The sequence below is a fragment of the Stegodyphus dumicola genome, chromosome 10 (genome assembly GCF_044657685.1).
Source record: "Stegodyphus dumicola isolate Sdum_Otavi_A_Nest chromosome 10, ASM4465768v1".
NCBI lineage: Eukaryota > Metazoa > Arthropoda > Arachnida > Araneae > Eresidae > Stegodyphus > Stegodyphus dumicola.
This window is the reverse complement of record NC_140777.1, coordinates 126,457,887-126,470,347: the sequence shown is the minus strand read 5'-3', so window position 1 is coordinate 126,470,347 and position 12,461 is coordinate 126,457,887. Positions and strand designations below refer to the sequence as shown.

Here is a 12,461-nt window from a genome sequence, read left to right as displayed (position 1 = left end):
TAATATAAATAATACAGATAAAATCTTTAATATAAAATGGAAAATTGAGTTTGAAATATTATCACCTTATTCTGCCAAATTTCAATCTGGGATCAAGAGGATTTTGTAAGCCTTTAATCAATGTTTCATGAATTGTGCGCTCTAGTAAGTCCTGTATTAAAACTTTCAGTTTCTCTTTACCTTCCTAAAATGAAATTAAAATGAAAGTGGCATAAAATATTACGCAAGCGAATAATATGAATGAAAATATTATTACAATAAATAAGTCAAGATGGATTGAGACAGTTGGTATATATTCTTTTTTGAGATGCCTTTTTCTTCATTACATTGCCTGAATCAGGGGTGGCATAAAGATAGTCGAACTTATTATTTAAATCAGGGGGTGTCTTAAAATATTTTTGAGAGTCGACCCTTTCAGGAATTTCTCAATATTTTGTCCACCACTTTAAGTACATAATTAATGGTAAATTTGTGGAAAAGACTAATGATTTTTAGATTGTTGCTTATTTTACAATGTTTACCATATTTTAGATTATATATATCCCAACATAATTATGTAATTAATTTACATTAATTCAACATACGTCAAAAATGAAGAACGAAGTAAATTCTCTGAACTGTATTCTATGTAAAACATTCTGACTTTAAAAAAATTATAGTTGTTTATTTTCGGTTTATTTCTTTCGATTCATTCTTTAAGTATCTTTTCGTGTTTATCTTTTATAATTTATTATTATATATTATACGTTATTTTCGGAACTCAAGTAGGTCACTTGAAATTATGAAATGGATCACTTGGTGACCCGTGGGTTATAGATTACCGAGGCCTGAAGCAGACAATTGTTACATTGACTTATTAAAAATACAGATACTTATATATATAGATATATATGTTTTAAGAATGAAAGTTTCTCACTTTGTTTTGAAATAAGCTTCTCATTTTGAAGCAGCACGTTTAAAAGGTATTATATGATGCTTTGAATAAGCTGCTTTAAAGTGAGATATTTTTTAGTTGAAAGCTGTTTTCATTCTGATTACATGTTATATTGATATTATATTACACTCTGATTATATACTATATTGATATTTTTATAAGAAAAGGAACCAGAACTTTGTATGTCTACATTCGAAAACGTGCTGTGTTTTGCTATTATTTGTTTAATCACGATAATAATTCAAAATTTGGCAATGTTTAAAATCTATTTTTAGCTTGAGGCACAAACTACACCCTTTACCGTTAACACTATACTCCTTGTTTAGTCCACAGAATGTGATACGCCGGAAGTGGGGCTAAGTTTGTTCGTTATCATAGATAGCATGTCATGTTTTGTAGCTTCGAAAGTGCATTATGTCTCGAAAATTGCATCCTTTTACCGATATAACAAACCAGGTTTGATTCTATATATATTAATGAACTCGGAGAATAAGGTAAGCTGGGAATTTTTTATACCTAAACAGGGATTAACAGTGCAACGAAATTAGATGCATAACAGTCTATTGGCTGGTTACAGAACTCATACGGACAACAGAGCAATGGCGTAGCTCGATGGGGATCATGGAGGTAGCAGGTTTATTCTTACCTCCATGAAGAGGACAGAGGGGATGATCCGCCAGGGTGGCACATTCTTTGGGAGTCACTTTTCGCATGAAGCTTTTATTTGTAATAGTTATTTATGCGTGTCGTTGAAGCAGCCAAAAAATAAGGACATCCAGAACTGCCATATGGAATTATATTGAGAGGCGAAGTGGCTTTCACACTGCATTAAGTATTCAGAGAAATCATTACGTGATTTCGACAGCTATATGCTCTTATTAAATCCTTTTTATTTCCTTGTATAAAGTAAAGGAATTTTGAAATCCTCTGGGAGTAAACTGAAGTACACTTGAGCACAGATACCAGTTACAACCTTCTGAAATTTTAACACTTACCTCTTATGACTACCTACTGCCAGAAGGTAAAATGTTTGGAAAATATATATTTGTCATAATAACACAATTTCTCTTCTATGAACGTTTACTCAGTATTTCTCGTTGTCATGTGATCCTTCAGAAATATGGTGCTGCAAGAATAGTTATCATATTAATCATAATCACTTTGTTAGAGCCTGTGGTCCTAAAGTCTACCTTAATCTAAATAGCTATGCTACTTACTGCGATTTTTTCTATGACCAGGATTTCTATGTTATCATAAAAAATAATCTTTACTATGCACACATTGCAAAAATAAGTACGTAGTTATGCAAATATTTCTGGAATGCTCTCTCGCAATACGGGTAATTGCAGATTTGTATTATTTGGACATTAGTATTGTTGATCCTAGTATAATTTATTTATGTTTTAAGAATAAGTAAATTCGGAATGCCACTTTGCTCAAGCAAAATATTATTAAATAATAAAGATGATAATCCTTACTTTTCTCAAATTGATTTCGTTCTGTATGAGATTGTTGGCCATTTTGAACTTACGAAGGGCCTGAACCTGTTTCTCTAAAGCTTCTAAGTGCACAGGAACACTACGGCAATACACTTCTAAAATGAGTGCAAACCTTATAGTTACCTCAGGGAAATCTATATCTGATCTGAAAAGAAATATTCTTTTAATTATTATTCGAAGCAGGTTAGTTTATATATCCCAAATATTTTCCCCCTTTATAATTAAATTTTAGAGTTTTGCTTCATAGTAATATGAGTTGACATGATAAATGCTGTAAATTTTCACTTTTAAAATATTGTATTAATTTTATAAAAAAAAGTACTGTGAAAGTGATTTTTATAAAAAAATATAATATCAGGTATTCCTTTATGTAGTATTATTTTTCAGGCAGGATTTATTAAAAATCTGTTCTGACACATTTCAAGAAGAGATTTTCATAGATGTTTAAATAATTAATAATAATTTTAAATACCGCTGATTTGATAAATTTAAATACCGCTGAGTAAACACAGCTCCACTCGGGTAAATTATGTACCGAAAGCAGTTACTTAATTTGTCATTCAGTAGCTTCTCATGAAAGTGGTAATCAAATCAGACACCCATGCTTTACAGCTATATAAAAGGCAGTGATGCATGCAGCAAATGCTACCAAAAATATGTACGAAATACCTGGTAAAAGTATTTTGAATAGTTCCTAATGCCAACGAGGGTTTTATAAGTGCTGTAGTTGCCCTGCCGGTTTTGATAATCATGTTTCCAAAGCTGCGATGGAAAGAAATCTATGTGTACTTTCTTGATGAGCTGGCAGAAGAGGTTAATTCATCATATGATCAATATATCGTTATGTAAAATAACTTTGGGTTTTATTTTCTTCCTCCTTTTCGCTTGCCTTTGTGGTGCAATTGGAAGTACGCTCGATGCAAATTCATTCGGGAGGTCCGGAGTTCGAATCCCGCCGAGGACATCGCACATTTTTCACATTCTTGCGTCAGTGTAACCTAATTACTTTGTAAACTTATCAGATGCGGTTCACGTGAACTTACTGAACTCTAATGGAAGATAAAGTGTGACATTTGCACTGCTGTTAATTCACATGAATAAATGTCGTTTCACTGAACTAGCCAAGATCTGGTGGTTCTAAGCATTCAAAATTTCATTGGCGGAAAAGAATTCCCTCGAGACATTCAAAAGTGTCTTTCTCTTACAAGCTGGCTGATTCCTTTAGGTGTGGCAACAGTGTGATCGAAAATCTATGGGAGCGTTGGCAGCTCTTATTAATTCAAATGGGATTATATAGTTAATTAAATATGTACTCAAAGGGTAAACAAAATTAAACGCGTAAAAACAAATTATCAACAATCTCAACTAAAGTTATACTTCATTGCATCATGCAAGTAGTACAATCAAGTCTCGATTAATTGGCGGAAGTTTAACAGAGTTGAGGATTAATCGGGTTTTCTCTAAAAGAATTCCTTGCGGAACACTAAAAATTTAACTATCACTAAATATCAAAATAAGGTAATATTTCTACGGGAAATTCAACAAGTAGAATCAATTATGTGGGAAATGGCAGCAGAGATAGCAGGTGATGCCACAATATTTAGGAATTGTTTTATTCGTAATAATAAGTGACTTAATCGATTTTAATGTATCAAATATCAATATTATTGAATCTTCCGTTAAAAAATTCGCTCAGTCGTAAAATTAAGTTAAGGGTACATCCAGTAACCTGTTTTTTACTGACTCCTATCGAAATACAATAATATAAATAAAAAAGGTCTTCTATTTGTTTTTTAAGTTCGTTCTTGTTTTGAATGCAGGTGTCATTTATATAACCAAAATAAAATTTATTCTCCAGTTTATATTGCTTAAAATTTAGAGGTAAATAGTATTTTTCTATTAATTATAATATGGGTAACTCAACTCCATTAGTTTTCTTAACCGTGATTTTTGGTTAAATCATGGATGTCGTCCCCGATATTACACCGTTAAATCGGGTGTCGACTATATTTCCTGCCTGAAAAATCTATATTAAGAACAAATAACATGTTCCTTACTTCAATAACCAAAACAATCGATGTCCCATGTGTCTATTCTTCAGAGACCTCTCCAGCAAAAACTTCACGAGATCATTTTGAAGATATGATTCGTGCTTCAAAGCTTGCACCAACTGAAGCATGTACATCGTCAATTCCTCGTCGCTGATCACTTGCAGACATCTAACTGCAAAACTACGAACTTTGGGATCAGGATATGCATAATCGAGCAGCTCCAAGGCCTTATGAGGTGATAAAAGTGGCCAATCCTGAAGAAGCATCATCATCTAGAGAAAATTTAAATATCAGTCAATTCACGGTGAAGAACGGTGAAGAAGATTTGGTACTTGTGTATTAGCCGATAGCCGCCGATACATCGTCAATAATCTGTTGGCGGCTTTTGGCGATGACATATTTTTCAGGCGTTAAAATGGTGTTTTGGTTTTCTGTGAAAATTGTTTAGCAGTCTCATTTAGAATGACATCAGATTGCAATTGCTAAAACAGAAGGTAAGTATATTGTCTAGTTTCACTGCATGAAAATTGGAAGTCTCACGTTTTAGCAGAATACTATAAATCTGATAAAAGTGAACTGCTTCTGTTTCATTTCTCGTAAAATTCAGTAAACACATGATGAAAAATACGATAAATATTAAGTAAACGAAAAACGGTTTACCCTGAGAACTTTTCGCGGCGTAAAGAACTCTCGAAAATGACACAGTTGATTTAAAATTGAGATAACAATAAAAAAATAACCATCCCCACTCTTTCTTAGCCTTCCTAAAAAGGATTAATAAAAATAATGAAAAAATAAAGAGAGAAACTTTTATAATTCTAGAACAAACTGGAACAGCTTTTATGGTTTCCGAACGCACGCATGATATTAACTGTTGGTATTTTTGGCGATGCATCGGCGAATGGTAGGTAATACACAAGTACCTATACTTGCCTACACTTGTAACTAATGATTTCGAATGATGGTAATTAGCATTTTATTTGGAACTATTACGTTTGAACAACAGTTCCAGGCAGTGTATTTATAAATATTAATTTCGAGTAATAATATTTAGCATTATATTGGTAATTAATAAGTTCAAAAGACAGTATTCAGCACTAATACCTGTGCTATTTCTCTCCTGTCGTTCCACTTGATGCATCTCAACAATTTTGGGAGGGAGTGATGCAATTGTGTGCGACAGTCAGCACGTAAGAACCACATAAGTTCTTTCTCCTGTTCATGAAGCTGGTATAGAGTATCCTTCTCACAAATCTCACGTAGGCTCTCTAAATAACATTTGCTTACTTGAGGCTGCAGAAAGGAATAATATCCACATCAATCGTAAAGGAGAAATACAGTTTTCACGTGTAAATATTACACAGACATGTTAAGATACAACAAAATACGATGGCTGCATTTTAATAATTGATGACCTCAAAAATTAACATTCTAGATTCCGTGTCGTGCGATATCTAATCTAAAATATTCTGGATAACGCCATGTTTATAGAATTCTCGAAATGCTAAAACACAACGTAATACATAAATTAAACATTTACATTCATAAACGATTAAAATGCAGATAAATTCAACAAAGCGTATTGAGTGCAGTGGTTACGTGGAAATACAAGAAAGATGACACAACAGTATACGTGCATCAGTGATAACCCTCGCTTGTCATTACAGGATTTCTAGATGTCTTGCATCTTCTTCTTCACACTACCTTCAGTTATTTGTCTCTAAATAGCTCTTGATCATATTAAATTTCCATTTCGAATTACGAGAAGCCATAATGTGTAGTTCAACAGCAATGCAATTCAAAAAGGATGATAACTGTCACATGCTTTGTCATATTCCATTAAACCATAGTTTTACAATAAGTTTGGTGCCCACCAGCGGTCGAGAGTTAAAGTCTCTAAACCCTGGTAATTCGACCTGGTGCGATTCCAAACGAACGGGTATCTGTATGGGCAATTACACAATTCTTCCCAAGCGTAATGTGGATACCAGCCAGTTCTCTTTGGAAATCCTCCGCGAAGGCACCCCTTCCCTTAAACAGGTAGCCTCGAGGGCTTTCCCAAAATCAAACCAAATCAAATCTAATAATTTCGAATTCGACGCTTCCTTTTCATAGTTTGTTTTGTTTTGGCTCAACATCATCTTTGATTTGTTCATCTTCATTTACTCTTGTAAAAATTATATATTAAATACTTTTAATGTAATCTGTAAGCATTGAGTAAATAGCGTTTGAGAATTCTAAGCTCTTGCATAATGCTTTTGCAAACATCACATTATTATTGTCTTAATTATATTGCATAAAATGAAATTATAATGGTAATGAGTTAAGGTTTCTCATCATCTTTATAGTAAGAAACCTGACAAAATATGCGTAAATTTCTCGTAAAGTATATGTAGCAGTACACTTGAATCTACTGGATATTGCTGAAAGTACGGATTTGTTTTCGTGGTTTTAGCAATCATGTATTTGTAGTAATAAATTTCCCATAGTACGTGTACAGAAACTGACAAAACATACAGAAATTTTCTCCAATAATACGGGCAGTGACATATTTGCGAGCACTGGATACTACATCAAGTACCGACATTTGCTCACGCTTTTAGCGATGACATAAAGGGGGTGTTTCCATATTTTCACGCCTATTTCGGAGCCGTACAATTAATGTTTAAAATGTAGCCCTTCAGTGTTGAGCAAAACAAAACAAAAAAAAGGGGGGAAAGAACAAAAATATTCTCTTTGCATTGGAAAAGACTATGCATTATTTATAAAATTTTCAGGAAGACATCCCTTCTGACATTTGTGCTTGTGCCATAATTTAAGGATATCTAAATCAGCCAATGGGACAAAATATATATAATCACAAATGTATTTCAAGGAATGTTTCTGTGTAATAAAAGCACTGTGAAGTATGTAGAAGATTAAACCCCTTGACAGGACGAGAAACACATAGATATGAAATTTAATATTAGGGAAAACAGTTAGCTTGGCACAAAATTATTTTCATTGTCGTTACAATAATATTTATTTAAAATATAGAGAGTAAGCAAAATCTTGCAATCTTAGTAAATTATTACACCTATAAAGGTTTTAGCATCAGTTAATGACAAAAACTGAAGATCTCAGCTTCGAAATGGTTATGATTTTAAATAACAGCTTTAAAATACTTCTATTTCTTTAATATAACATACGTATATTTTTAAATATAAATAAATCCGTAAAGGTTTATAAATCTTCTTTAAGACAAAATTATATAAAATATATTCGACAAATGTCAAGTACATTTCGTTATTAGTAACACAATGTATTTCTGAAGGATGTACTAAGATAATTAATTACCGTTACAGATCCAAAAGATGAATTATTGTTGTCGTTCGAATCTTTTACTGCGTATTCCAGAATCTATAAAAAATTTTTTTAAAAAAAGAATGAGAGCTGGTGAAAATAGCTACATAAAAAGTACTGATCAATGAGAATAAAATTATTATTTTGTTTGCCTGTTATCATGTGTGAAATTTTAACCCATATAAATAAAAATATGGTTGAATATCAGTTTACTTTAAAAAAGCGGTAGTAAAATATTTTCAGAAGGATACGAATTTTGATAGTCAAGTCATTGTAATTTCATACAAAAGTAATAAACAAATTGGCAAAACAATTCTGAAATTTTTTGAATAGTACTAAAATAATAAATGATAAATTAATAGAAAAAGCATTTATTCAAATAATAAATTGATCTAGTTAAATGAAAACATGATGAGAGTAACACAGTTGCACGTATGGGTACCAGTTAATCCTTTGAGGCACCTAAAATTTCCTTCTGTATGCACAGAAACAGTGAATGAAAAAGGATTTATAGGTTACTCTGAACCTTCTTTATTTATAGTAGATGGTATTTCAATACAAAGCAGTCCATATATTTTAGCCATGTTTAGTTTTTTAAGATCCTCATTTTTCAAAGAAATATTCCAGATTTTTTTAGGGTATAAAAGGAATTATTTGAAAAGAAATTTCTATGTTATTTTTTGGCTGTATGCTAATATCCTTATTTGAAATCTTGCCTAAAATCAAACGGGAACCCTAGGTGTGCCCAGGTCGGGCTCACCGATAATCTAGGACAATTGAGAGTCTGTATTCTTTGTTTCTCCGCATTTCCTCGGTCAGTTCATTGACAACAATGCTCGTTTTAGCACTCTTTTCGAAGCTCTATTCAATCAGTGTGTCCATTTTGGGCACACCCACAGAATTAAAACGATAAGTGCTATCTTCACAAAATTTTACTTGTGTACTCCTCTAGGCCTAATTAGACTGCTTGCCTTTTTTTAAATCAAAACTCCAACTTTAAAAGGTAGCGTGCCGGAAAGGGTTAAAAGTTGTTACCGTAGGTTTACAGGTAGCTTTCGTGTTTTTCCAGTAACCAGTGATTAGTCTTCATGAACAAGAATTGAAAAAGAAGCCAATGAAATGTACAGTTTATGAACTTCAGTCTCTGAGACATCGAATCGAACTTTGAGATTTTCTTTGCGGGTATTAAACAAAGTGGATTCCGAACTATGACTCGGATGCTCTTGTGCAGTGCCTGTAACTCAAACTACACGCGGGTTGCATGAGCAGTCTAAAAAGCAGCTGATGTGCAAGATCTTTTTTTTTTCCCCAAAATGAAAAAATTCTGTTAACAAAATAAAAAATACTTTAAATAAATTTTATATTTTGCTTACTAAATATTTATGAAAAATACATAACAAGAATAATAATATAGCAAAGAAATAAAATCTACTGAAATGTAAAAATAAGTTTTACGCATTCAACTGATCATTGACTAAGTTACTATAATTAAATATAAAAATAAATAAGTTATGTAAACGTTATGTCTGCGGAGAAAATTTTCTAAGTGAGGCAAAATTTGAGAATAAATAATAACAACTTAGTCCCTTTCACCTATATATTAAATTTTACTTCCATGCATAATTACAAATATGTATGTTTGTACTATATAAATAATTATAATTACAACTAATTATTTTTCTTTCTTACGACAGCTTGACGCTTAGTGGCGTTTTGATAATGATAAAGTTTGTAGCCTTGGAAAAATTACTAAAAATTATCTTAACATATTGTCGATAAACGGTCATCGATGAATCGAGCTCTTATTAATTTTCAAAAGTAATTGCTTTTCTCATTAATTTTTAAAAGCAGTTCGCATATAAATGTATTTGCAAACAAAGTGACTATTACTAATGCAAAAGTTCGTAATTGAAATTATTTACTTTCCTGACGAGTACGAATAAAAATTATCAAATCTTTGAATAAGATTTATATAACATTGTGATCTCCATTTCATGAATTTTAATCTTTGCAACAAATATATAATTGAAATGTCTTTACGGGTCTCATGCGTTTCTCGGGTGGCCAGTTTGAAGCCATTGCTCTAGTAGTTTCACAGAAAACGTGTAGCACAAGACCCCCAGCCTTTTATGTTTGATTGCAATGTACAGTCGCTGTAGTGTTTAATAGTACAGCACAATACATCGAGTTACGTAAAGAAAAATTGGAAACCTTTAGGTAATCTTTACGTTTCTAGTATAACACGGAACTTTACGTAACTCGAATCTAATGCAAGCCAAAATTTTTTTTGGTGTTGTTGTAAATTATCTCACTTGTCTGACCTAATCAGAATAAGCCCATGAATTTTATCTTGGCAATGAATGCAAGATTGCATATGTCACTGGCATGGACCTTGAGCGCCGTATTAGGTGAAAATACAACTTTCCCCATCTTCTTCCTAGTATTCATAAAGCGCACCACGGAGAATGTTTCTGAGGATCTGTTAACTCCAGCAAGTTCCGACTGTCAGACCCGGCTAAAGCATATAATTGGTGCCCCCAGACATCTTTTCTGAGTTAAATTATTGTTTGTCATTACACAGTAGACGCTTACCGTACCAAATTCAGTTTTCGAATCATCCATGTACACTGCGCAAAACAAAAGTGACAATTCTACATCTCTCGTTTTACTGGGCCGATTAACAAATTCAACTTTCGCTTTTCATGCCTCGAAAGCACGACTTTATGCACGACTAACACGTATATATGTTAGATTAATATATAGCATTGTTCTAATATAGGTATTTTGACACAAAATCGAATTTTTTCTGAAATGACATGCCAAATTTTTTCCATATTTCGACTGTACGACTCTAATTATGCCAAAGTGCCAAGTTTTGTAAAAATCGTAAGAGTAGTTTTTAAAAAATTAGCTCTCCAAATTTTAGCTTCCCAATGTTAATTGAATTTGATATATCTGTGTTCATATCTCTATTTTTATTAAACTTACTTGATTCGTTCTTTTAGAATTTGAAATTTAGATTCCTTTCAAATAAAACTTGCTCATTTTCTATGATTTACTTTTAAAACCTGTATTTTTAAGTAAGTTTTATATATTTTTTGAAAAAAAAATATATTTATAAACTGTAAAATTTTTACCAGCTTCTTAAAGCAGATGTATTTCTAAGCATACCTGCAAAAAATTAGAGTTTATTTATTCAAAATTTCATAGGATACACGGGAATTTACAGATTGGCTCATTTTGAAATTTGGTATATTTGCTATAAGCCATAATAACGCCAAATGTGGTTTATGCACTTTGGTAAAATTATTGGAAAGTATGAAAGATAACTTTTTTCCTGCTCGTTTACAATGATAAAAGGAAAGGAAAATTTTCTATAAATTAAGAAATTCGCCAAGTCAATTATACTTGGCGCAAACTGAAAAAAAATGCGCCAAGATAAATTTTTAAATTTCTCCGTAAATTTTGCAACAAATTTTACAAAATTTAATATCTAGGCATAATTTGAGTCATAGAATCGAAATTGGAAAAAACAATGGCATGGCATTTCAGAAAAAGTCCAATTTTGTGTCAAAATACGTATATTAGAACAATGCTATATATAAATCTAACATATATCCTAAACCGCGGTTTCGAGACATGAAAAACGCAATTTGAATTTCGTCAATCGGCACAGTAGAACGGGAGATATAAAACTGTCCCCTTATTATTATTGCGCAGTGTACATATACTTAAAAACTTAAGGTTCCTCGGAGGCCAACGTCTTTCTGCTCAAGCACCTCCTTCCTCTGAGTACGGAGCCCACCAGCGGCCGAGCGGTAAAGTCGCTGAACACTGGTAGTTCGGTCCGAGGTTCGAATCCCGCGAACGGGCTGGGTGCATGGGTGTTTTCGTGGTTTTCCCCATGTGTAACGTGTACGTGTATACGAGCCAGTTTCCCTTAGAAAGTCCTTCACGAAGGCATCCCTCCCTTTAGGCAGATAGCCCTAGTGTGCTTTGCCATAATTAAATACACCACACCATACCTCTGAGTACGCCCCTGCGGTTACCACGGGATCTCATCACCTACGTTGTTAACAATATGATGAATCTTCATGCGATCTGAGTATCTGTTACAGATGATAGCATGCCTTATTAAGCATCGTGTTAGTTTTCATGATGAAACTTCAGTTCTGGATGTTAATGCTTTCATGAAAATTAAATTCTCGATAACGAATGGATACTTTCATCGCCCTGGAATAAATTTTGATCTGATATTACTCTGTAATTGTCCATCCCTTTTGAAAAACATGTTTATTTTTTTAATTCAACACAGGTAAGTACAGTGGAATCTCGAGATACGAGTTCTATTCGTTCCAGCATTGAGCTCGTATAGCGAACTTCTCGTATCTAGAAAGAAAACTTCCCCATTGAAATAATAAATCCAGTCAGTCCGTTCCGCATCCCAAAAATATCAACATACAAATCAATTGTTTTAATAAATAACACTGGTAAATAATATAACCGCAGTTTACCTTTATGATGATAGCTTCCGACACAGACCTTTTAACTGCTTCTCGTTAATCCACACCAATAGCAGCTTTTCAACATCTAGGTGTTTTGGACGGTGTCTGGAAGTAGCGGTAACTCCTTTGG

The 12,461-nt window shown here is 32.8% G+C and overlaps 1 protein-coding gene across 4 annotated transcripts in view; it reads right to left on the bottom strand.

The window, feature by feature from the left end:
* Positions 1 to 12,461, bottom strand: part of Pi3K92E (phosphatidylinositol 3-kinase 92E) — a 122,091-nt gene that overhangs the window by 22,472 nt on the left and 87,158 nt on the right. For all 4 annotated transcript variants that reach the window (XM_085825519.1, XM_085825521.1, XM_085825520.1 and 1 more), the window contains 5 exons: positions 7,821 to 7,883; positions 5,589 to 5,777; positions 4,491 to 4,756; positions 2,413 to 2,578; positions 66 to 184 (listed from right to left, as the gene is read on the bottom strand). In XM_085825519.1, the coding sequence (XP_085681645.1) occupies positions 66 to 184; positions 2,413 to 2,578; positions 4,491 to 4,756; positions 5,589 to 5,777; positions 7,821 to 7,883 (803 nt within the window). The remainder of the gene's footprint in view (positions 1 to 65; positions 185 to 2,412; positions 2,579 to 4,490; positions 4,757 to 5,588; positions 5,778 to 7,820; positions 7,884 to 12,461) is intronic.